This window comes from Acinonyx jubatus, chromosome E3 (genome assembly GCF_027475565.1).
Source record: "Acinonyx jubatus isolate Ajub_Pintada_27869175 chromosome E3, VMU_Ajub_asm_v1.0, whole genome shotgun sequence".
Lineage (NCBI taxonomy): Eukaryota > Metazoa > Chordata > Mammalia > Carnivora > Felidae > Acinonyx > Acinonyx jubatus.
Genome location: NC_069398.1, coordinates 25,906,059 through 25,932,535, shown reverse-complemented (window position 1 = coordinate 25,932,535; position 26,477 = coordinate 25,906,059). Strand labels below are relative to the sequence as shown.

At 50.2% G+C, this 26,477-nt stretch overlaps 1 protein-coding gene across 1 annotated transcript; it reads right to left on the bottom strand.

Moving 5' to 3' along the window:
- Nucleotides 1–1,041: 1,041 nt before the first annotated feature.
- RFC2 (replication factor C subunit 2) lies at nucleotides 1,042–20,197 on the bottom strand. The gene is made up of 11 exons (XM_027041912.2): nucleotides 20,040–20,197; nucleotides 16,819–16,888; nucleotides 14,397–14,438; nucleotides 13,996–14,102; nucleotides 9,761–9,862; nucleotides 8,318–8,418; nucleotides 6,935–7,092; nucleotides 6,593–6,658; nucleotides 4,942–5,022; nucleotides 3,307–3,420; nucleotides 1,042–1,435 (listed from the first exon to the last, which is right to left on the bottom strand). The coding sequence occupies exons 1-11, from the start codon at nucleotides 20,192–20,194 to the stop codon at nucleotides 1,325–1,327; spliced, it is 1,107 nt and encodes a 368-aa protein (XP_026897713.2). The 5' UTR covers nucleotides 20,195–20,197; the 3' UTR covers nucleotides 1,042–1,324.
- Nucleotides 20,198–26,477: the final 6,280 nt, after the last annotated feature.

The window sequence follows — 26,477 nt, the reverse complement described above, 5'->3', positions numbered from 1 at the left end:
CATTTAAAAAAGTTAAAAGTTTGGGGCGCCGGATGGCTCAGTCAGTTAAGCGTCTGACTTCGGCTCAGATCATGATCTCATAGTTCATGGGTTTGAGCCCCGTGTCGGGCTCTGTGCTGACAGCTTGGAGCCTGGAGCCTGCTTCGGAATCTGTGGCTCCCTCTCTCTCTGCCCCTCCCCGGCTCACACACTCTCTCTCAAAAGTAAATAAACATTAAAAAAAAATTTTTTTTTAAGTTAAAAGTTTAAGTCGGATGCTTAATCAACCAAGCCACCCAGGCACCCCAACACACAACTGTTCTCAATGGAAGCTTTCGCACGAGACCACCAATCACAGGAGCTGAGTCACCCCCAACCCCTGTAACACGACATCAGGGATTTGCTTCAACCACCGGAATGGGGGAGGGTGGTGGGAACACAAGAGGACACCAGAATGGCCGTATGTTGGTAAAACTTAAGATGGGTGGTGGACACGGGAAGTTCACTGCATCATTCTTTCCACTTACGTACAATTGAGATTTTTTACAATTTGAAAAAAATAGTACCTTGGGGGGGGGGGGTGGGAACAGTCATGCAAATTATAAAATTCCCTGGGGATTTCTACGGCAGCATGCACACACAGGATACCCAGTAACACCGTCCCGTGATCGCTGCCCGTCCTGCCGAAGGGCCCGCTGCCCCAGGCTGTTCTGAGAGGTCTGTCTCCGTAGTAAATCGCAGCAGGCTTCCGCAAGAACTGAGATCAGCTTGGTCGGTCTCTTCCTAAATCACCTTTTCTACTTGTAGGATGCTAGGGGCAGAGACAGGAAGCCGGTTTTCCTCCTGGCCTTGTGGTGCCACCTTACTGCTGATAAAACTGTATTTTTTTAATGCTTATTTATTTTGAGAGAGAGAGAGAGAGCACGAGCAGGAGAGGGGGACAGAGAAACAGAGAGAACCCAAAGCAGCCTGTGCCGTCAGCAGAGCCCGACGCGGGGCTTGATCTCATGAACCTTGAGATCATGAACTGAGCCGAGATCAAGAGTCGGACGCTCAACCCAATGAGTCACCCAGGTGCCCCTGGACAGCTTTTTTATTAGCTGAAATGCCACACGTGCCCAGATCGGGTGCCATGCCCCGGAGGTTCTCTGGGGCCTTTCCATCCTGTCACCACATCTGTGAGTCTGAGGCTGAGCGCAAACTATCGTGGAAGCTGCATGAAGGTGAAGGCTACGACTGTGTGAGAGGAAGGTGCGTCCCCATGCTGATCTAAGGCAGCATTTTGTCCAGATCAGAAGGCGCTGACTACTGGGTCTCACGGACGGATGAGGAGGACTCTTGTCCCCTAACTGGCCACCGGGGCCATTGTCTTCTGACACAGCCTGGCCAGGAGCCCTGCCATCTGCAGAAGGGAGTTCACACCTTCTGCAATTTTCATGTGAGTGTATCCAATTTCCTGAAAAACAAAGCAAACGTAAATCTGGTTAATACATGAGGGAGCACTTTATGTTTTATTTTTAACTTGAACTAATAGTTTACTTAAACTCGATGCAATGAACTCACACTCCAGCTGGGAAATAAACTCTAAGTCATAACAGGTTACGTTTAAAGCTCAGTTTATTTTTTTCTAAGAGGATGTTGAGATATTTCCTTGTAAGATACTTTTTTTTTTTTAACTAAAAAAATTTTTTTAAATGTTTATTTACTCTTGAAGGAGAGAGATAGAACGTGAACAGGGGAGGGGCAGAGAGAGAAGGAGACACAGAATCCGAAGCAGGCTCCAGGCTCTGAGCTGTCAGCACAGAGCCCGACGTGGGGCTCGAACTCACGATCTGTGAGATCATGACCTGAGTGACGCTGGTTGCCCAACCGACTGAGCCACCCAGGCGCCCCTGTAAGATACTCTTAAAGAGAAAAAAAAAAAAACCAGGCTTGGAAAAAATATTAAAATATTTGTAAAACACATACCTGATAAAGGACTTGCAGCCAGAATATATAAGTAACTCTCAAAGCTCAAGAACAAGAAAGCAACTCAGCTGAACTTTGCTTTGCTAAGGATTGTGGGAGGCAAATCAACACATGGAAGAGAGCTCGACATCCTCGGTTACTGGGAAATGCACATAAAGCTACGACCAGATACTACTACGCATCTGTTAGAATGGCTTTTAAAAAAAATCAACCGAAAAAAAAATCAACCAAACATTCCAAGTGCCGGCCAGGCCGTGGATCATCTGGAACACTCCCGCTGCTGGCAGAAATGCAAAATACCACAGCCGCTTCGGAAATCGGCTTGGCAGTTTCTTGAAAAGTTCAACATACCCTTCCCGTTACAGCCAGCAACCTCACCTCCTGGGAAGTGACCCCAGAGAAGTAAAAACTTACGTTCACATTCACACACACAAATGTTTACGGTGGCCTTATGTGGAGTCCCCATAACCCGGACACCCAAACGTCCTCCAACTGGCGAACACGCAAGCGTGCTTCGTCCGTACCATGGAACACACTCGGCAGTAAAAGGAAGGACCCACTGCGACAGCGTGAACAAATCCTAAATGCGTTAAGCGAAGTAGAAGAAGCCAGACTCAAAGGCTCCCCAAAAACAAAACAACAAAAAGATTTAAAAAAAAGATACATAGGTAAAGCGGGGAGGGGCATGGGTGGTTTAGTCGGTTGAGTGTCTGACTCAGGTCACGATCCCAGGGTCTTGGGATCGAGTCCCACATTGGGCTCTGCAATGAGTGTGGAGCCTACCTGGGATTCTCTCTCTCTCTCTCTCTCTCTCTCTCTCTCTCTCTTTCCCCGTCTGCTCTCTCCCTGCTCACTCTCTTCCTTAAAAAAAAAAAAAAAGGCTCCCTTCTACTTGATTCCATTTATAGGACATTCTGGAAAATTCTGTCCCTGCAAACAGAAAGCAGATCAATGGCTTCTGGATGCTGGGGGAAGAGCTGACTACAGAGGGGCACATATATTTGGGGAGCGGGGAATCATAAAGCCATGGCGTTTATGAGACAGCACTTTTGTCAACAGAAGGCACCCAAGAGGTTGATTGTACTCTATGTAAACTGTACCTCAATTAACCCGACCTTAAGGGTAAACGAACAAATCAATCGCTAATGAAGAGCCACCCTAAGGAACCCGAGGTCGCTGACCGGCGGGGACAGGTTTCAACCATCTCCCGGCCCCCGGTCGATGAGCCGCCGGCCTCTGCTGTGGTCAAGACGCTTGCCGTGTGCCTTCCAGGGGCCAGGCCCGTGAGCCAAACGAAGAGCCCACGACGTGGCCCGCATTCCCTGGGAGAGAGGGGGGCATCGCCGTACTCTCACTGACCTTGATGAACTCCAGTTTCAAATATTCTGCCATCTGGAAGGTTTTACACACTCGAAAAATGTTGCCAATGATGTCTTCCGGTGAATAGCCAAGATGCCACAGGTGAGCGAGAATCTAAACAGGAAGAGACGAGGTGGTGACAAGGGTACTGGGGGGGGGGGGGGATGACAAGAAGTTGAAGCCACACCAGTCTTGGGTCCGTCACACCGCAGGGAGTGGACGGATCATCTTGGGCAACCCAGTGATCCAGGGGAACGGCCGGCGGGCAGACCCTCCAGATCGCCTGGGGGGTCATGAGTTTCCCAACAAGCAGAGAGAATATCACAAATGTTTTATTGTTTATTCATTTACAGTAGGCTCCATGCCCATGTGGGGCCTGAACTCGGCACCCTAAGATTAAGAGTCGCACGCTCTATCGACAGAGCCAGGCAGGCGCCCCAACATCACAAACGTTTGAAAAAGCATTGCGTGGTCTGCTACAACAGCCACGTAGTATTTTTATCCAAGGCCCCGAAAAAGCCGTATGAATCATCCCGGCGAGTCCTGGGGGAAGAGGCAGAACCGTCTGTCTGCTGTGCCCTCCGGAGCTGCAGGTCACGAGGTGCTCCCCCTGCAAGCCGAGCCTCGAACAAACCCCCACTGGAGCCGAGTTCTCTCCACCTCTTGCCCTCACAACCCCAGGCCCCAGTTCCAACCCTACCCGGCCCACCCAGACTGCGGGGTCCGGGCTCAGTTGTTTTCTTTGGTGGCATCCTGGGACGGACGCAGGGGGTAAGGAAGCTGAGTGTTCATAAATCTGAAGGCTGCCTTTATGAAGGCTGCGTGTTGGGGTCTCTGCCCAGGTCTCCCCTTCGCGTTTGCGTTACGTCTGGCCCCTAAACCCAGTCCGCCTCCGGCCTAGTTTGCTGGCAGCCGGGTGTGGGGGACCTCCCAGAATCGGGTCAATGGACTTAAATCGTACCACTGCCGCCCTGGTGGACCTGAGGGTCACCGGCACCCTGAAGATGCCCCCTGGAATCTGCACTTGGGACTGGACTCCATAGTGAGTCTAGAAGTCCCCGGTCCTGCCTCTCCTGGACCACCAGGGGCCACTGGGTCCCAGTGAGCCATCCCCACACTCTTCAGGCAGGGCCAGAGGATGAAGTCTCCCTCCGCAGACAGATGGTGTCACTGACACGTAAGGAGTTGGGCTGGTCTTGGGTCAACAAGGTCCCCTCGTGGGGGATGTAATTATAGTACAAGTGTGTGTGATTCTGAATCGCAGGATGAGTGCTTGTCAGCGGTGGGATTTAGAGCGAGAAATTCAGTCTCCCGCAATCAGTTTTCCCCTCTGACGCGTACCCAACTCCTAGCCTTATTCTAAGAATTACGTGGAGGGGGCGCCTGGGTGGCTCAGTCGGTTAAGCATCTGCCTTCAGCTCAGGTCATCATCTCCCGGTTTGTGGGTTCAAGCCCCATTTTGGGCGAGCAGAAGGCCCCCTTAAGGTGAGCCCCGCTTTTCGCTCTCTCTGCCTCTCACTCACACCCTCTCTCAAAAAAAAAAAAAAAAAAAAAAGAATTCAGTGGAACGACGCTTGTGAAGTCCCTAGCACAGAGAGGCTCCCCCCGTGTCAGGGACGCAGTCTCGAGGCCAACCTTGTACGCTTCGTCGATGTTGGCGTTCGCACAGTGCTGGATCATCTCCTTCACCAGCAAGGGATGGGGCTCGTCGCAGACCTGAGCAAACCGGAAAGGAAGGCCTGTCAGGGGCTGAGGGGGCCCATCTGGGGAGGAGCCCCGACAGACCAACTGGGGGGCCACTGGTGTAAGCAACCTCTCAGCTGGCTTTCCTCCTCGAATTCTCCGGCAAACACGACCAGGTTTGGAAACGTCCCTCTCACCACCAGATGAGTCACCAGACAGAAGATGGTGTTCCCCTCCCCAGTGAGGAAGAGCTTCTGACACGTGGTTACAGATTCCCCAGGCACAAGCTGAGCGAACAGGGGCTGACGGAATCTTCTGTCTTATTGGAAGCCATCGGCCACACACCTTAGGTCACAAGGTCCCGGGAGGGCCTGCCCGGAACCGCTCAGAATCCACTTAAGAATCGGGAGCTCTCGGGGCGCCTGGGTGGCGCAGTCGGTTAAGCATCCGACTTGAGCCAGGTCACGATCTCGCGGTCCGTGAGTTTGAGCCCCGCGTCAGGCTCTGGGCTGATGGCTCGGAGCCTGGAGCCTGTTCCCGATTCTGTGTCTCCCTCTCTCTCTGCCCCTCCCCCGTTCATGCTCTGTCTCTCTCTGTCCCAAAAATAAATTTAAAAAACGTTGAAAAAAAAAATTAAAAAAAAAAAAAGGAATCGGGAGCCCTCGTGGGCCGACCTCCTACCTGGAATAGGAACTGGATTCGCCGGAGAGAGTCCCTCACTTCAGAGCCTGCAGGTGGTGCGCGGGTGTCGCTGAGCCTGGGGCCGCCCCCCTGCCCCTGCCTCCACTGGCCTGGAGACCCCACTCCACCCTCCAGCTCAGGATCCACATGTACAACTTCCAATGAAAAGCCTTCTGCCCTCTGCTCTGACGCCCCACGCCGCCCTGGGATTTGTCTTCCCAGCTCAGTTAACTTCCCTCAGAAATCGTGCTTTCCTGAGCCCTCGAAGGTCTGCTCCCAGATGACCCGGGGCCTGAACTATCTAGAGGAGACTAAGCAAGTTCCCAGAGTGTCCTCGAAAACACATTTGCCACCAGGGGCTAAACAGGCTTTCAACGCGGCTCTTTTTACCCCCAGACTTGCTAAGGTCTGAATACATGGGGAGCTGTACCCAGCCTTTACCCCCAAATGAGGGGGAAGCTGGTCTCCAGCACGCAGACCCCGAGTTGTCAGGATGCACTAGCCAATTTTCAAAAGTATTCCCAGGAGGAAAACCCTTTGCCAATGTGGGAGAGCGGGAATCTTTGTCCCTGGGCTGGGTGGGTGCGGAAGGCGGGGGTGGGGTGGGGGGGGGGGGGCAGGGGCTCAGCGTTTGCCCTCCAGCAGCGGGACCATGTGATCTGGGGGAGCGCAGCGGAAGCCTGTGTCCTCGGCCACCAGATGCTGAGAACCTCTGCGAGCAGGGCCACATGAGGACCCTCGGGGTGACCCTGGGGGTGGGTGAGCGACCAAGGCCACCTCCCCACGTGCGGGGGCGCGCCCGACACCCTCCGGAGTCTGCGCGGGGCGAGCGCACGCGGACACCCGGAGCAGGGGCCCCAGCACAGCCCGCGGCGGCAACACCGAGGTGCAGGACCCCCGGGGGCCCCACCGGCTCCTGTACCTTGAACACGTTCTCGCTGTTGATGAAGCCGAATCCCGAGAAAGTCGACTGCAAGTTGTTGAGCGCCTGTGGAGGAACAAGCGCGCGTGGAGGGAGATTTGCGGTCCTGCCCCTCCCCCTCCCGGGCTCCTCCCCCTCCCCCTCCCGGGCTCCTCCCACCACCCCCTCCCCCGGCTGGGAGCAGCACCCCCCCCCACAGGTCTGCCCTCCATCAGCCCCAGGTCCCGCTGGCGTGTGGGGTTTCCCCGCCCCGGGGATGTGCCCTGTCTGCATAGCCGGCACTCCCTGCTTCCCCCTGGGACCCGGGGCACGAGCCCAGGAGGTGGCCGCAGCGACACGCACCTGCCTCATGTCTCCCTGGGCGGTGAAGATAATGGCTTCCAGGCCGTCGTCTGTGTACTGCACCTTCTCCTGCTCCAGCACGGTCATCAGCCGGGCCAGGACCTGGGCGTCGCTCAGCTTTGTGTAGCGCAGGACTGCGCAGCGGGACTGAATGGGCTCTGAAGGGACAGGAGGGTGAGGCTGTCCCCAGAGGGCGGCCTGGTGGCACTGTGCGTGCATCAGCATCAGCCACGCCGGCACCGCGCTCCCTCCCCAGCCTGTGCTCTCTCCGCTCGGAAATGAGGGCCAAGTTTCAAAGGATCAACCAAGAAGCGGCAACAAGAGAGGCCTCTCCCCAGCACTGCCCCAGGCAGCTCCCAGAAGGGGAAAAAGCCCCTCCAGGATAGAGACACCCACATGCCACAGCCTGCTGGTGAGTCAGTGCTGGGGGTCACCGCCCAGCCAGTCCAGGGTGAGCACGGGACATCTTGTGGTTTCTGTAAGGGCTCCACAGGAGATTCTGACCACAGCCAGGGCAGAGAACCGCTAGACAGACAGATGCAGAATTCCAGAAGCTGCCCCTCACCCTAGATTTAGACTATGACAGCAGCTTCTCTACGATCCCCAAGCCCCATTCGGGTCTCCCTGTCTGTCCTGTGCTCACACACGCTTTCAAGGAATGCACTCCTGTGAGTTTTTGTGTGCATTCAAAAATCCTGGGAGTCCTAAGAGTCAGTCCATTTCAACTTCTCTGGAATCAGGAAGCTCCATAACATAACCTTAGTTACGTATTTGGCGTATCAGCACCGATAAGAACAGCATTTAGTTCCGATGAGTTCACATTTAAAAGCAATCAGTAGGGGCGGTTTGGTCGGGCTGAGTGTGGACTCTTGATTTGTGAGTGAGGAAGCAGACAGACCTCGGGGAGGGCCGGCCAGGCGCCCGGTCAGAGCAGACTGACAGGTAAGCTTCCACAGAGGGGGCAGTTCCTGGTAATGACAAAGCCCCACGTGCAGACTGAGACCGTGCCAAGCGCTCAGAGCAGGCAGAAAGTGCAGGAGCACGTCTGGAGCAAGGCAGGGACCGTGGCGCTACGTACAGATCAAAATGCCGCGTGTGCCTGCGATAGTGCAAGAGTTGCATGGGCCTGGGATTCCAGTCCCAGCTCCTCCGCCTGCTGTGTGACTTTGGGCAAACGACCCGACCTCTCTGAGCTCCAGTGTTCTCACCTCTAATGTGGAGCTGATAATACCTTCACATCGAATTACAGAAGATTAAATGAAAAAGCTGATTCTGTAGTGCTCAGCCCACCGCAGGCAATCAAAAAGCCCCTGCTGTTCTGTTGCTAAAGAGCCAACGTGAGCGCCACGTGTGGACCCCATGCCACGCAGAGCTGACCCTCACCTATGATTTTATCCGAAGCGTTACAAGCAAGAGCGAAGCGAGTCGTTTTGGAGTAGATTTCCATGGTTCTCCTCAAGGCTTGCTGGGCTCCATCGGTCATACTGAGAAGGAAAACACAGGGGCAGCTCGCCACTGGGACCCAGGGCCCACTGGACACAGAACCCTCCCGAGAGACCCTGGGAGCCCTGATCTCCAGACTGAGTTCGCTCAGCTTTTCTCCGGGGTCCACGCGGGTCTCACACAGGCAGGGAGGTGAGACACTCACCGCTATGGGATCTTAGGCAAACTACCTGAGCCGGGGCGGGGAAGGGCAAAATGGGGTGAAGGGAAACACAGCCTTGCAGTTACGGAACGAGTAAGTCACAGGTATTAAAGGTACAGCATAGGCGCATCTGGATGGCTTAGTTGGTTAAGTATCCCACTCTTGATTTCCACTCAGGTCACGATCTCACGATTGGTTAGATTGAGCCCTGAGTCGGGCTCTGCGCGGACGGTGAAGAGCCTCCTTGAGATTCTCTACCTCCCTCTCTCTGCCTCTCCCCTGCTCTCTTTTTCTCAAAATAAATAAACATGAAAAAAATTTTCAAAGGCACCGCATAGGGAAACATAGTCAGTGATATTATAATGGTGTCGCACAATGACAGACGGTAGCCACACTTGTGATGGGCAAAGTGTAATGTATAGATGTTGAATCCCTATGTTGTGCACCTGAAACTAATGTAACACTGTCAACTACACTCGGAATCTTTTTTAAATAAATAATAAATACATAAATAAATAAATAAAATGCACTAGGGGGAAAAATCCTACGTAAGCCTCAAAGTCACCTATAAGGAGATAATGATATGACCCACCTCAGAGGGTTAGGACGATTAAATACCACTGAACTGGATGTTTGAAAATGGTTAAAATGGTAAACTTTATGTGTATTTCACCACAATGAAAAAAATGCGTCATTTAAATTATTCACGTAAGTGATGTTGGAACGAACACATTAACTGACTTATGTCTTAGATGAATGTTTGTAAGTTACTTAATAAAGATAAGGTTTAAGGGGCGCCTGGGTGGCTCAGTCGGTTGGGCATCCGACTTCAGCTCGGGTCACAATCTCACGGTCCGTGGGTTCGAGCCCTGCGTCGGGCTCTGGGCTGACGGCTCAGAGCCTGGAGCCTGCTTCCGATTCTGTGTCTCCCTCTCTCTCTGCCCCTCCCCCGTTCATGGTCTGTCTCTCTCTGTCTCAAAAATAAATAAAACGTTAAAAAAAAAATTTTAAAAAAGATAAGGTTTAAGGCTCAGGCCACTACAAAATCGCTTTCCAAAGATGCGATAAGCCAGTCTGCCCCAAAAGTGCAAAGGTGAGAGTTTTCTCTCCCGACTTCATGTTAAGTCTGACAGGGGACTGAGAAGTCAAGGTCAATGTGTATACTTGGCAAAGCACTCTACCTGTCTGCTTCATCGAGGATCATGATCTTGTGCCGCCCCTTGGGGAGGGTGACTTTCTGCTGGGCAAACATTTTGATTTTGTTCCTCACGACATCAATGCCCCTGAAACAACAAGGCAGAACGGTACCGTCACCTTCTGAGACAAGTCCAAGTGCCTTCATAGGGACTTCCAACCCCCGGAACGCCACCATGGAAACGACTTTCGTTTCTAGGGTTTTGGGGCAATTCGAACTTTTTATAAGGATCAACAGTTCGTTACTTTTATTCTTTCTTGGAGGTCTCCCAAGAACCAAATTTACTTCTTTTGCTGGGATGAAACTCATTTTATCTTGCAATTACCCTAGAAGTCCAACGGACCCTTTTATAATCTGGGGTTCATCATGGGTCTAAGCGACCTTATTCTTGAAACTTTGTATCTTCAGACTAACTGGCAGTGTCATCATCCTAGTAACTATTTCATCGTTACTTATCAATTATTCCCAACGATGCTAAAAAGGAGATTGTCTCAAGAAAACGCAAGGCTGCTGCACTTGCCTACACTGGTGCCATTGGTCAGTCGTGTGAAAAACAGTCCCTACCGCCCTACCCTCCAGTGTTTTGTGTCCCTGGGGGCACTGCACTCCCTTTCCAGAAGGTACAAAATAAGTTCAAATACGCCCTCTTTGTTGTTTTTAAAGCATTCATCGACTGCAGCTGAAAATTCAAAACGCTTCATTTTCCACCTACAACGTCAACAAGAAAACGGATGACAGGAGGGCATTCCACATTATCAGATAAATCAGAAAATGACCACAGAGAGACAAAGAACAGCACCCAGACGCTAATGAGGATGGTGAGGCTGACCACAGTCAGACCACCCCACGATGCCAGCATCATCGGTGAATTTTTCTCAAACTTCGGCATCAAGGAATGCACAGTGTAGTTCCGAGGACAAAAAATAAAATATATTTCCATCCAGTTAGTCATTCGACAGGAAGGACTTCATTCCCCGGGATCTTGTGACAAGAACCTGACCATCCCGGTTTGCTAAAAGGTCACGTGACAGTATTCTCTCATCTCCCATGATGTGTGCCCACCAGCATGTACGGGGTAGTTTACGGGGGTCAAGAGCTGAAGGTAGGTGTTGTGTACGAAGGGGACCGGAAGGAAACAGATGGAAAAAAAAAAACAATCCTTGTACTGATTGTTCGAATTGGTGTTAATAAATCTAAAGTTGGAACTATTTTATTATTATGGGCCATTTTCTCAAGATGATAAGCCACCAGAGTTTTCAAAAGTAGTGAGTCTGACGAATCAAGTGTGAGTAGAACAAGAAGTGACAATAGGCTAGAACCTACTTGTATCTGACATCCGGACTCGGTATTTACAAAATGGATCAATCCCAGGGCCATTTGCGACAACGGATGAGCGGTTAGTCATATTTGAAGGGCATTGCCTGTTTCAGGGATGTTTGGATCTTCGAAACCAGCAAAGTATAGGGGTGCCTGGGTGGTTCAGTCAGTTAAGTGTCCAACTTCAGTTCAGGTCATGATCTCATGGTCCGTGAGTTCGAGCCCCGTATCGGGCTCTCTGCTGTCAGTGCAAAACCCGCTTCAAATCCTGTCTCCCTCTCTCTCTGCCCCTCCCCCAGTCATGCTCATACTTGCTCTTTCTCTCTCTCTCTCTCTCTCTCAAAATAAATAAATAAACATTTACAAAAAAAAAGACCCACAGGAAAATATTAAAGAGCTGAGAACCGGGGCGCCTGGGTGGCTCAGTCGGTTAAGCGTCCGACTTCGGCTCAGGTCATGATCTCACGGTCCGTGAGTTTGAGCCCCGCGTCAGGCTCTGTGCTGACAGCTCAGAGCCTGGAGCCTGCTTCAGATTCTGTGTCTCCCTCTCTCTCTGACCTTCCCCCATTCATGCTCTGTCTCTCTCTGTCTCAAAAATAAATAAAACATTAAAAAAAAATTTTTTTTTAATTAAAAAAAAAAATAAATAAAGAGCTGAGAACCATGCCTCAAGGAATAACCAAAGACAGACATTTTTATTCAACGGTTCCTCATTTCATAATCCTCTACTATTTTCATCTAAAGAGTAAACAGCACAGGGGACGCCTGAGTGGCTCAGTCGGTTAAGCTTCCGACTTCGGCTCAGGTCGTGATCTCGCAGTTCGTGGGTTTGAGCCCCGCGTCGGGCCCTGTGCTGACAGCTCGGAGCCTGGAGCCTGCTTCGGATTCTGTGTCTCCCTCTCTCGGCCCCTCCCCCACTCACGCACTGTCTCTCCGTGTCTCAAAAATAAATAAACTTAAAAAAAAAAAAGCAAACAGCACCTCACACCCATCAGGATGACTACCATCACCAACGAAAACAGAAAATAACAAGCGTTGGTGAAGATGTCGGGGAACAGGGCGCTGTTGATAGGAGTGCAAAGTGGCACAGCCACCATGGAAAAACAGTGTGGCGGTTCCTACAAAATCTAAACTGAGTGGCCGAAAATCATCCAGCGAGTCCATTTCTGAGCGTATATCCAAAATAACTGAGGCAGGGTCTCAAAGAGCTGTTGGTACACCCATGTTCACAGCGGCCACAAGATGGAAGCGATGCAGGGGGCCGAACCAGAGAAAAGGATAAGCAAAATGTGGCGGCCCGTCCTCGCAGGGGGATACTACTCGGTGGTAAAAAGGAAGGGTATTCTGGCACCTGTTCTAACACGGAAGAGCCCCGAGGGCATTATGCTGAGCGACACAGGCCCGTTAGGAAGAGACAAATGCTAGAGGATTCCACCTCCGAGAGGTCCCTAGAGGAGTCACAGTCGTCGAAACAGAAGGTAGAAACGTGGCTGCCCAGGGCTGGGGGAGAAGGAAATGGACAGTCGTTGTTGAATGGATATCCACTCTCGGTTCTGCAGGGAACCGAGTTGTGGGGATGGCTGCACAACAGCGTGAACGTACTTAACGCTGCTGAACTGTGCTCTTGGAAATTCTGAAGATGGGGGGGCGTCCAGCTGGCTCAGGCGGTAGAGCGTGTGATTCTCGATCTGGGGGTTGTGACTTCAAGCCCCACGTGGAGTGTGGAGATTACTTAGAAAAATAAAATAAAATCTTAAAAACAATTTTTTAAGATGACACATTTTACGGTTATATGTACTTTACCACAAAAATTAAAAATAATTTTTAGGGGCGCCTGGGTGGCTCAGTCGGTCAAGCGTCCAACTTCAGCCCAGGTCATGATCTCTTGGTTCGTGAGTTCGTGCCCGGCACCGGGCTCTGTGCTGTCAGTGAAGAGCCCACTTTGCATCCTCTGTCCCTCTCTCTCTACACCATTTCCTGGCTCACTCTCTTTCTCAAAAATAAACAAACATTAGGGGCACCTGGGTGGCTCAGTCACTTAGGTATCCGACTTCGGCTCAGGTCATGATCCTGCAGTTCGTGAGTTCGAGCCTTGCGTCAGGCTCTGTGCTGACAGCTCAGAGCCTGAAGCCTCCTTTGGATTCTGTGTCTCCCTCTCTCTGCCCCTCCTCCGCTTGTGCTCTGTCTCTCTCAAAATAATAAGCATAATATAAATAAATAAATAATAAGAAAATACAAATAATTTCTAAAACTTTCATTAAAAAAAGGGGCACCTGGATGGCTCCATTGGTTAAGTGTCCGACTTTGGCTCAGGTCATGATCTCGTGGTTCGTGGGCTCGAGCCCCACATCGGGCTCTGTGCTGACAGCTCAAAGCCCAGAGCCTGCTTCAGATTCTGTCTCTCTCTCTCTACTCCTCTCCCACTTGTGCTCTATCTCTGTCTCTCAAAAATAAACACTAAAAACATTTAAAAAAAACAAAACTTTCATTAAAAAAAACACAAAGTGGCACTGCCTGGGTGGTTCAGTCAGTTGAGTGTCCGACTTCAGCTCAGGTCATGATCTCATGAGTTCGAGCCCCGCATCAAGCTCTCTGCTGTCAGTGTGGAGCCTCCTTTGGATCCTCTGTCCCCACCCCACCCCCCCGCCCCTCCCCTGCTCGTACTCTCCCTCTTTCTCAAAAATAAAAACATAAAAAAAAAAAAGTAGACGAGCAGTTCAAGTGCTTATGATGCCACGTCTACAGGCTAGAGACTCTCATTGTTCACGGGGGAGGATCGAAGGAAAACACAGAGCTGGCGAGACAAACTCCAGGTACAACACAGAACTGCAGAAAGGCGGTTTCTATGGCAACTCCACCTCAAACACTCGTCACCCTTCAGGGGGTCCTAACTCCCAGGTGTACCTGTCGTTTGAGGCGTTGAGCTCCAAGACTGCGTCCTTGAATGCTGGGCCCAGCAGGGCGCGTGCCAAACACAGGATGCTTGTAGTTTTGCCCGTTCCTGGGGGGCCCTAGGAGGAGATCGAGGGGGCTTCAGGCCGACAGGATGAACTCGCCTCAGCTCTTGAGTTACTGTTCCCCACTGTTGCGCTCGCCTCCCCCTCAAACCCTCACCCCAAATCAATACGGCCACCAACCCACAGGCCTCCTGACCACCTGGAGCGGAACGCTTCCCTGCCAAGAGGAAGGCCAGGGCTTCGGTGGCCATGGGCCTCTCTGACCAGGAAGCTCTGCGCACTTAGGCTCTTGGAGGGAAAGTGAGACTCTAAGACGTCCAACAGGGAGGGCCGGGACCAGGTACTTACAGCGATGATAATATTGGGCACATTCCCTTCTCTTGCAAAGACCTGAAGAAAGAAATGTGCATCAGAACAGACTCATCTGCAGACCTGAGGCACCAAGCGTCCGCAGCCACACAGGCCCGTGGACTAGCACGGCCACCAGTTTCTCCATGCAGATGCCCCACGGAGCTCTCACCTCTGCATATTCCGAACCGAAGTCCTCATTCCCCCTCACACCTGAAACCCCACTCAGGCTTCCCGTTGTGTGGACTGTCAATCCTATTGCCCATGCCGGGAACCGGGAGGTCATGGCTATCCTGGAATGGGCCTCCCCTACACCCCCTGCCCCACATAGTGCCTCAATTACAGAGGCCTGGCCATCCTTTTTCCTTTATCTCAAGTCCATTTCCTTCTCTTCAGCCACATTGCCACTTCTTTTGTCTATGACCTCTCTCCTGGATCGCTTTTAACTGGTCGCTAGCTGGTCTTTAATCCCGCCCCACTCCCATGCATTTTCCCTACTGCAACCACAACCAATTTCCCAATTTTCTAGAATGCACATCTATTAAAACCTTTGCACCTGACTGATGCCCTTGGAGGACTCCTTGCCGCCCTCCCTATGAAGCCCAAACTCTTCCACAGGGCTCATGAGGCCGTGCTCACCTCACCAGCTCATTTCTCATACCTCCCAATACACACGCTCTACAGCCTTGTTACCCTGTGGGCTCCAAGGACCAGCGGCATCGGCATCCTCCGGGAGCCTGTCAGAAATGCAGATTCCCTGGCCCCACTCCAGACCTACTGGATCAGATCTGCATTTCTACCAATTCCTACACCCATTAATTAATTAATTGTAGGCAATTCCTACACCCATTAATGTCTGGAAAGCACTGTTCTGTGTGTTCCACTCAGATGGCATCCCCGCCCCTCCCCCAGAGCAAGCTAGGCCCTCTCACCTCTGAGCCTTTGCACATGCCATTCCTGCTGCCTTCCCTAGCTCCGCCCCCCGCTCCCCATGTCTGGCTAACTCTCACATACCTATCTTTGCTGTCCCTTGTTCCATTTGAGAATTAAGATACTGTGAGCAGGTTTATTCCCTGATTGCTTCCACAGCAGCCTGTACCTCCTCTGGCAGACTGCTCATCACAGTACCTGTTGATTTCAGCCCCTGTGAGACTAAATCCCACACGGGCAGGGGTCATGTCTATTTTGTTGACCCTTCTATCAACAGCTCCTAACACTGGACCATATCTGGCCCACGAAAGATACTCAAATATCTGTAAAATGAGTAAAGGTGTAAAAGAAATAAATATCTCGGTAGCTGTTGAAGTCTAAGTCCCAGTTACTGCAGAGATTGTCTCTGTCAGGTCTCAAACAGCTGGGCTTCTAGATTCCGCCTGAAGACCTCTAGAACTAGGATTTCAAAGCTTGCTCTGCAGTGAACATTTCTGCTTGTTCCTATTCCTGTCGTCCTGAAGCCGGCTGTCCTGTCACTTAGTCCCTCTAGGAAGGGGTTGGCAAACTACTGTAAAGAGGTGTTGGGGGGAGGTGGGGCCATCCAGCCTAAGACCTGTTTTTATAAGCCCCCTAGCTAAGAACAGTTTCTACATGTTTAAAGGATCGTTTTAAAAAATTAAGAATATTGGGGTGCCTGGGTGGCTCAGCCGGTTAGGCGTCTGACTCTTGATCTTGGCTCAGGTCATGATCTCACAGCTCATGGGATCGAGCCCCACGTCAGGCTCTGTGCTGAGAGCAAGGAGCTTGCTTGGGATTCTCTCTCTCTGCCCCTCCCTCACTTGCACGCGCGCGCTCTCTCTCTCTCTCTCTCAAAATGAATAAACACTAAAAAAATTTCAGGGGAGTCTGGGTGGCTCAGTCAGTTAAGCATCTGACTTCGGCTCAGGTCATGATCTCACAGCTTGTGAGTTCGAGCCCCGCGTGGGGCTCTGTGCTGACAGCTCACAGCCTGGAACCTGCTTTGGATTCTGTGTCTCTGTCTCTCTGCCCCTCCCCCACTTGCACACTCTCTGTCTCTCTCTCTCTGGAAAATAAACATTAAAAATGAAAAAGAAAATTTTTAATAAAAAATAACAAAAAATTTAAAAATTAAAAATTAAGAATATTGGACAAAGACCTTACATGGTTTGCAAAGCCTAAGCTATTGACTAGTAGGTCTTTACAGAAAAAGTTTGCCATCCTTGCTCTGGAACAACACAGAACAAGTCAGGGAAACCCCCTCCAATTAGCCAGCCCTTTAAACATGTGAAGTTATCCACTATGGCTTCTAATCTCCAGACTGTCTCTCCATCCCTTAATTCTTCTGGATGCCAGGCCTGCCCCGCCCCTCACTATCTCCGCCGTCTTCCTGCAAATGCCTTGAGCTTGTCAAAGCCACAAGAATGTGACTTAAGATCAGCTCAAAAACAAAACAAAAAAAATTACTCACCTCCAGCCTGCTCACAGTGTCTTCATTGCCGACAATTTCACTCAACTTCACTGGCCTGTATTTTTCAACCCTGTTTTTAAGAAAACACATAAAGATCTTGACAGGACTATTTTCAGAGGGCCCAAAAGAAAGCACTAGAGGGCAATCCCGAGAGCCCTTGTCAGAAGGCTACATAGGGGCGCCTGGGTGGCTCAGCCGGTTAAGCGGCCGACTTCAGCTCAGGTCATGATCTCACGGTCCATGAGTTCGAGCCCCGCGTCGGGCTCTGTGCTGACAGCTCAGAGCCTGGAGCCTGTTTCAGATTCTGTGTCTCCCTCTCTCTGACCCTCCCCTGTTCATGCTCTGTCTCTCCCTGTCTCAAAAATAAATAAAATGTTAAAAAAAAAAAAAAAAAAAGAAGGCTACATACGTTCAATTTAAATATAGGAAACGCTGCAGGTTTTAAATTTCAAGAGGCATCTCAGTGCCATTTGAAAGGTTAAGCGCCTAAGAATTGTGCGCCGAAGGCTTCAAACCGTCCGCAGCAGAGGAACACCTGTTGTTGCTGGAGAAGGGCCAGCGCGGGCCATCTGGAACAACGTGACACTGTGCAGTGGCACAGTCGGCCCGTCACAACAGAGTCTCAGAACATGAGGCGCCGACACCTGATCTGACGGACCCGGGTGCAACCAAGCCCCCTTCTCGTCCCTCACCTGCCACTTTCTGCAGACTTGCGCCAGGTGCACCGCAGGGCTGGCTAGACAGACTCCACAGGCCGGCCCTGTGATCCTGTGCGGACAGGCTAGTGGCTTACTCAGAGCCATGCTTCTCTCCTTTTAAATTAGTAAGCAAGCTATGTCACAAGAAATGACCTTCTCGAGCTCTGAGAACAGAAGTGGGAGTGGATTTGCAATGATGTGACCATTAGTACTTCCTCTGCCCTTTATTATACTCTCTGATTTACCCTTGGCCGGCATCCCCTCCAGAAGCAGCCTCATGCAAAGAAGCTTGTTTGACACATAGTGCAGTCAATAAAGAGCTCTCCTCCAAGACCAGCCGTTGGAGCATGCTTGTTCCAACTCATTTCTTGTTCCAACTCATTTCTTGTTCCTACTCAGCCCTTTCCAGGTGTCTTTTATTTTTTTTTCTGTTATTTATTTATTTTGAGGGAGAGAAAGCGGTGTGTGCGTGGGGCAGGGGCAGAGAGACAGAATCCCAAGCAGGCCCCACGCTGTCAGTGCAGAGCCCAACTAGGGGCCTGATCTCACGACTGAGCCACCCAGGCGTCCCAGGGGTTTGAGATGTTAAGGGCTGCAAAGTGGAAGGTATAGGAACGAGCGAGACATTGTTCTTGCTCTAAAGGCCTTTCCTATTTATTAGCAAGCATACAGAGCTTAACAAATCCCACTACAGTGATAAACTGGTTATATAAACCAAAGGCTGGGGTGCCTGGGTGGCTCAGTCGATTGAGCGTCTGACTTTAGCTCAGAGCATGATCTCGAGGTTCGTGAGTTCAAGCCCTGCATCAGGCTCGCTGCTGTCAGCACAGAGCCCCCTTCAGATCCTCCATCCCCCTCTCTCTCTGCCCTTCCCCTGCTTGCGCTCTCTCAAAAATAAGTAAAACATTAAAAAAAAAAATACAAGGGCTGTGGAAGCCCAGAGGAAGGGAATCACCACCGAGGAATGTAGGTGCTGAAACTTAAGCTAGACTTTGAACAAGGCAAACATGTTCCTCCTTCAGGGCCTTCAGAGGGGCTCCCCCTGCTTGAAAGCTTTCTCCACATTGCCACATGGCTTACTCCCTGAATTCCAGCCTTTGCTGAAATAGCTCATCAAAGGCCTTCCCTGACCACCAGACCCACTTACCCCATGCCACCTGTCATCAGCAAATATACATGTCTACTTGTCGACTCTCTATTCTTTCCCTATCCAGTGGAAGCTCATGACAGTCGTGTGTTTTGTACAATGAAGTAAGCATCTAGTGTTGTGCATAAAAAATGTAACTTAAGCCACATATGTAATTTTACACTTTCTAGCAACCACCTTAAAAAAGGTAAAAAGGGGCGCCCGGGTGGCTCAGTTGGTTCGGCATGTGACTCCATTTCAGCTCAGGCCGTGGTCCTAGGGTCGTGGCATGGAGCCCTGTGTTGAGCCCCGCATTGGGCACCGTGCTGAGTGGAGCCTGCTTGGGATTCCTTCTCTCTCTAACTCTGCCCCTCTCCCCCACACTACCTCTGTCTCAATTTCAAAAAAAAAAATTTTTTTAAGATAAAAAGAAAACGGGTAAAGTTAATTTTACTAGTAATTTATTGAACCTAGGTGCTGTGCTGACAGCTCGGAGCCTGGAGCCTGCTTTGGATTCTGTGTCTCCCTCTCTCTTCCCCTTACGTACTTGTGCTCTGTCTCTCTCAAAAATAAACATTAAAAAAATTTTTTTAAATAATTTATTGGACCTAATATATCCGAAAGAGTATTATTTCAACATGTAGTTAATGTAACAATTACTAATGAGATTTTTTAAATACTAAGTCCTGGAAATCCAGTGTATTTTGTACACTTAGAGCCCATCTCAATTGGGACTAGCCTCATTTCCAGTGCACTCCATAGACTCAAGTGGCTAGCGGCTGGGGGACTGGACAGTGCAGCTGTGGATAGCCCAGTGGGCTGTACTGCACTCCATTTAGGTGCCTGCTATGGTCAAGAGGGGTGGTCTGGAAGGATAGGCACACACACAGGCGAGAGAGTAAAGCCATTACCACGCGCATAGGGAGTGGAACCGGAGCGGATCATCCATACCACACCTGTGCCCGTGAGGTGGATTCCCATGTCACAAGCTCCTCTTAGCTACCCAGGATGCACCTTGTGCACGCAACCCCGAGTTCCGAAACTGCAACCAACGCTTCCCGACATCAGAGTCGCCCCAGGCACAGCGCCGGGTGTTGAGTGGGTGGTCACAGGAGGCGGCTATTAACACAGTCTGTGATCACAGGTCTCGGTTCTGACCGAGGACCCTCCCCCCCCCGCCAGACTTCAGACCCGCCACTCTTGAGCTAGGTGGGGTCAACGAAGCGCATCCCTCGCCCTCTCCAAATACTAATGTACTCGACGCCGTCCCGGGACCTCCTGCCCCGCTAAGGAGCCCCTGGAACAAGCTCCAGCCCTGGATTCCCCACGGGACGCGGCCCGCCCACTCGCCCATCCACACGTCCAGAGCACCCATCATTTATGGCCTAGGTCCTCACCACGGCAGCTCGTAGTGGCTCGCGCTGCCCGCGGTCTTGCCGGAGGCAGGGGCAGGGTCCTGGGTCCCCAGCTCTCCTGCGCCACCGCCGCTCTCCCGCACCTCCATTCTCCCGCCGCCTCTTCCCGCGCCCGAAGCCCCGCCCTGTGACGCCATCACGCAAGCCCCGCCCCGAGCACACGGGGGACGCCGGTCGCCGGCGGAAGACTTGGGCCCACCCCTTTTGCGCCTGCGCAGAGAGCACCAGCGAGACCGAGGGTAGTGGGGGTGTCGGTTGCTAGAGGCCGCGGTTGCCAAGGGAGGCCTGGCGTCCAGCCCGCTAGTGAGAGGAAGGCGAGACCCGACCGCTTCGACTCCCGAGAAGGCAGGTCGCTCCAGGAAGGGACGTTCGGCTGTTTTCGTCTTTGTGTGATTGGTCTGGGAGGCCCTGTCAGCGTGGCTGGCCTGGAGCGGTGGCGCGCGGGCAGGCCTGGGGGGTGGGAGCATTCCGCCGCCGCCCAGACGTGGGTTTGACGGCGGACACGCGTAGGGACTGAACGTCCGGGCGGTGTCAACTGGGACCTGACTGTGCCCAGCTGTCCGGATCGCTCAAGTGTCCCGGTGGAAACGCTAGCTCCCATGGAGTGCGCTCCTGCGCCCTGGAACTTGGCGCTTGCGATCGGGGAGTTTTCCCAGTGTTGCACGGTGGAAGTAACCCCCGTTTTGCAGAGGCGGCAACTGCCCCTCTGTAGGATGTGACTCAATTTCATTCCGGAAAACTAGGTACTCCATATTCATGAGTGCTTTGAGCATTGTTTTGGGCTCGTTTTCTGCCTACTGAACTAATCTTTCCCCGCCTAGCCCAAATGTCATAATAAGGGTGCATAATAGACAAAAATAATGTACAAGGACCGTCATTTACTACGCTCTTACTATACCCTGTAGTGTACCCTACTATACTATATCCGAGGTGGATACTCCTAAATATCCACAGAAACAGGCTTGAGAATGATTGAAATGTTTGTCCGATGTCATTGAGGTTGCAAGTGGTGGCCCCAGCATTCATTCCCCATCGTGCTGCCAAAGCAATTCATATAAAGTTCTGTTGTATTGCACTTAGCATACCACTGCATTCCAATTTGGGGAGAAAAATTGGCTTTCATGTCCACATTGAAGATAAGAATCGGGACCCATTTATCTCTCTCCCTAGTGCCTAGCACAAGACCTGGCACAGTGTGAATGTTCAATTTGAGTGTGTTTAATGAACCGTGAGGATCCACGTTTCCAGAACAGTTTGGTCAGCCTTGAGGAACTGGGCTGCTCTCACCAGAGAACTGATCAAAACCCTATGGCTCTTTCCCTTCCATCACCAACTAAAATCTCTATATATGATAGGTAGAAGACCTTGTTTTCCAGGTGATGGATTTGTCATTCAAATAAACACAGGCTCCCAAATCTATATCGCAAGGGATTGTGTTCTATTTTTTGTCCTTGCCTTTCAGTTTTCTTTCCCCAATTGCAGAAATGTGTTGGGGAAGACAGTATTGGGGTTGTGTTCCTTTTTCACGTGTAAATTCTCTGCTTCATCTTTCCTACCTGAGTGGTCAGCTCCTGGAGGACGAGGGGCCTGCCCCCTGACTCCTGGTGCCTTCTCTTGCACCTAGTAGACCGATGTGGAGTTCAGGTCTGCTAATTGTTCATTCGAGTTCTGCAGCCAGGCTAGCAAGTTGGAAGCAGTGGGCATAAGCTACAGTTGTGTCCTGCGAGGTGGGTGAGAACACGCGATTTCTCATTCTGTTGAAGTTATTGCCAGTTGGGCAGGGACCTCAAATGACTCCCGATTCTGAAGCACGATGGTCATTACTAAAGTCTCCAGGTTCAGGACTTTCTCAGTGTTTTTCTTTTTCCCCTTTATATGATTTGGGGGTGGGGGAGGCTTGAAGTTGGCTCTCCCTCTTCCATTCTCCTTTAAGCCGTTTGGCATGTTTTCAAGATCACTATTCACAGATCTTTTATTTCTCTGGAGAAGATACACATTTTCTTGAAATACAAACTTTTCTTGAAATGTCTCTTTCATCGTTTTCCCTTGGGTTTGTTCCCATGTAATAATGTTAATATTATCACATACACACCCTCCTCCTACCACATATACACACAGCTTAAACACAAAACGTTTTGGGGACGCCAGGGTGGCTCAGACGGTTGAGCATCTGACTCTTGATTTTGGCTCGGGTCATGGTCTCGCGGTTTGTGGGTTCAACCTCCATGTCTGGCATTTCGCTGACAGTGTGGAACCTGCTTGGGATTCTCTCTCTCACCCTCTCTGCCCCTCCCCCAGTTGTATTGTGCGTCCCTCTGAAAATAAATTCTAAAAAAATTAAATTAATTTTAAAAATGAAACATTTGCAATAAATGCAGAACACAGTTTATAATTCTTTCCCCTTTCATGGTTCTCCAAAAATGCCACTCTCCAGGAGGCCTGTTGGCGCTCCCAGGACTCCGCATTCACTGATGTCCTTTGAACACCAAGAGGATCAGGGAAGGAGGTGACTTTGGGGGCAGAAGAGCATATCAGGGCTTTTTCCTTCTTTCTTTTTTTTTTTCTCTTTAGACTGAGCCTTCTGTGACTTGTACTTGAGCCTAGACAGAGCTCAGAGCTTAAAAACTCCAGCCAGTCCCATAGAGCCACACAGCAGCCACGTGGGGGAGGAGGGGGAGCAGGGGGTGTTGGGGAAACCACAGGTTTAGGACCAAACCAAGGAAAAGGCAAGGAAAGCCAAAGTGAATTCCTCCTCTGCTCTGGGCTGAGCTCCCTGACTCTTCCCTCACGAGGGCAATTAGTTACACAAAAGAGGAAGGACATGGAAAAGGAGAGCAAACTGAAAACAAAATCCTTTACCAGAAGCCAGAGCCCTCCCATCAAATTGCCAAATGGGACAGGCAACAAATCTTGGTTAAAATGACACCTTGGCTTTTGCCACTAGGGTGGCGCCCACTTCCCAAGTGACTTGCAGGACGTGGGGTTGAAAATGTGCTGGCATCCCAGGACCAGGACCACCAGACACCCCTGCTTTCCACCACTGGCCCGGGATGTTGAACCTACTCAATGCTGTTTACCTTGCTTACACGGAATTTTTGAAAACTCATTTGTTGTCTCCCAGTGGCTTTCTTTATGAATTGCAGCTGTTTGTTGTTGTTTTTTTTTTTTAATTTTTTTTTTAAAGTTTATTTATTTTTGAGACAGAGACAGAGCATGAACAGGGGAGGGGCAGAGAGAGAGGGAGACACAGAATCTGAAACAGGCTGCAGGCTCTGAGCGGTCAGCACAGAGCCCGACGCGGGGCTTGAACTTATGGACCGTGAGATCGTGACCTGAGCTGAAGTCGGACGCTTAACCGACTGAGCCACCCAGGCGCCCCTTGTTGGTTTTTTTTTTAAAGCAGTGATACTATCACTGAAATAACTGTTCGCTCCCAGACCCTGCAGTGTTCCATCACCCTTACAATTTTTCTAACATTCTCATTAGCATTTTCAGCATTAAAAGGCTCATTATGTAGTGAAAAAGCATATATCCTAAACATATTTCCAGTATAAGGATTTGTTGGCTGGGTAACATTCGTCCTCGGGAATTGTGCCGATCACATTTGCGGAATTTGGAAGCTGGTATAGACATCATTCCGCCTGACTCGCGGTTTCTGTCTTTAACAAATATTGATTGAGTGCCTACAGCCACTCTGATAAGCACAGGATGTGGAACAGGGCAAGCTTCCGCCCTCAAGGAGCTTGTGTTGTAGGGAGGGAGACAGACACCAAGCGACTGGTCATATGCTTACTTAATTATGATGATGGTTAAGTAGCACTGATTGATTGGTTGTTATACCTAGAGGTCAAGGAGGACTTTGCCAGGGAGGGGGCATTTTACCTGAGATCTGAACCCTGAATTTGAGAGCTGAGTGTCTGTTGGCTTTGCCTGGAAGGCGCTTCCCCTAACACCCTCTCGTCTATCCATTTGCTCTCTATCCTGAGATCCTGTTTCTTTCTGTGTTGTACTTACAATTACCTGGATTTATTGCCCTGTTTATTGTTGGTCTCCCCACCCCTAGAATGGCAGCTCTTTGAGAATAGGAGCTCTTCTCTATCCTGGTCATTGCACCCTGGGGCCTGACGAGGCCTGAAGGAGTAATGAGCACACGGTGGCTCCAGGGTGGGTGCGAAGCAGGGTGGGAGAGGAAGGAGGCCTGGAGGGGCCATACCGCAGGACCAGAGAAGTTAGGGAACAGCCACAGGGCCCAGTTTATATTTTAGGTCCCTGGTTGCCATGTGGCAAGTGGTGTGGAGGGAGTCAAGGGTGCTTGTAGAGAAAATTGTCGCTTACCACGCTAAGCACTGAAAAATGTACAGAACTGTTGAATCACCACACTGTGCACCCGAAAATAATATAGTACTATAGGTTAACTATATTGGAATTAAAAATTAAAAACAAAAGAAAAGTGGGGCAGGGGGTGCCTGGGTGGCTCGGTCGGTTAAGCCACAACTCTCAATCTCAGCTCAGGTCGTGACCTCACAGTTCATGAGTTCGAGCCCCGAGTCAGGCTCTGTGCTGATGGCACGGAGCCTGCTTGGGATTATGTCTCTCCCGCTTTCTCTGACCCTTCCCCGCTTGCACGCTCTCTCTCTCAAAATAAATAAACTTCAAAAAAAAAAAAGGAAAAGAAAACAGAAAACTGTGTCAAAGTGTTTGTTTTGTGATCTTTGACTCTCTAAATTTAAAATTATAAAACATTTGAAGCATACTGAAAATAATATCAATATGCATATACTCACCCACCAAGACAGATGTTAAAATTTTGCCTTAAAAATTTTTTTTTAATGTTTATTTTTGATATAGAGAGACAGAGCACAAGCAATGGAGGGAGTAGAGAGAGAGACACACACACAGAATCTGAAGCAGGCTCCAGGCTCTGAGCTGTCAGCACAGAGCCCGATGTGGAGCTTGAACCCACGAACCCGAACCACAAGATCATGACCTGAGCTGAAGTTGGTGCTTAACCAACTGAGCCACCCAGGCACCCCAACCTCTTTTTTCTTTTTTTTTTTTTTTTTTTTAAAGAGAGCATGAATTGTGGAAAGGGGCAAAGAGAGAGGGAGAGAGAATCTTAAGCAGACTCCACAGTCAGCACAGAGCCTGAGGCACCATCTGATCCCTGGTTCATACACCTGACGCAGGGCTCAATCTCCTGAACTATAAGATCACGACCTGAGCCAAAATCAAGAGTCAGTCACCCAACCAACTGAGCCACCCAGGCACCCCTTTCCTCCTTTTTTTTAAAAGAGAAATCAAACATTATGGATACTAAAGTTCCCCACCCCTTTCTTTGTCCCTCTTTCACTCCCATTTTACAGAAGAGGAACCTGAGGCACAGAGAGGTCAAGTTTTGTCCCCAAGGTCTCTCAGCAAGCAGGAAGGAGAGTTGATCTACACTAGGTGATCTGAGCTCTGGGCCTGTATGTTTTATAGGCTTTCGTACTTTGATGAGACATAAATTATCTATTACCATGATGTACTATTGTTTGGTAAGTTTTTTAATTTCTTGTAAGTTGAATCATTCTGTGTGTAATTTTGCAATTTTTTTTTCACTTAGCATTGTGGTTTTGAGAGTTCTCTGTAGAAGTCTGTTTCTTCTAGAACGTAAACTCCATGAGAGTAGGAGTTGTTGTCTCTTGTGTTCACTGTCTGGCACAGAGTAGATGCTCAGTAAAATTTGCTGAATGGGGCGTCTGGGTGGCTCAGTCAGTTGTGTGTCCAACTCTTGATTTTGGCTCAGGTCATGATCTCACAGTTCATGAGACTGAGCCCTGTGTCGGGCTCTGTGCTGACAGAGTGGAGCCTCCTTCTGATTCTCTCTCTCTCTCCCTCTGCCCCACCCCTGCTCACTTGCACTCTCCCTCTAAAATAAAAAATTAGGGGCACCTGGGTGGCTCAGTCGGTTGAGCGTCCAACTTTAGCTCAGGTCATGATCTTGGGGTTCGTGAGTTCAAGCCCCACGTCGGGCTCTGTGCTGACAGCTTAGAGCCTGGAACCTGCTTCAGATTCTGTGTCTCCCTCTCTGTCTCTCTTACCCTATCCCATTCGTGCTCTGTCTCTCTCTCTTTCAAAAATAAATGTTAAAAAAATTTTAATATAAAAAATAAACAAAATAAAACAATAAAAACTTGCTGAATGAATTAATTTTTCTGCTGTAGAGTATTCCACTGCATTTCTGAGATAATTTCTCTAGGGTAGATAAAAATGGAATTAGTGGGTCCCAAGTAAGAGCATCTTCAATTTAATAAGGGTCATTAGAATGACTTTCTGGAGAAGGTCTCCTGACAAATCCTTACAGAATATTCATGGTCAAGGTAGAGGAAAAACCCAACTCCTATGGGGCTCCATATGTCTAACCTCCATGAGGCTATCTCC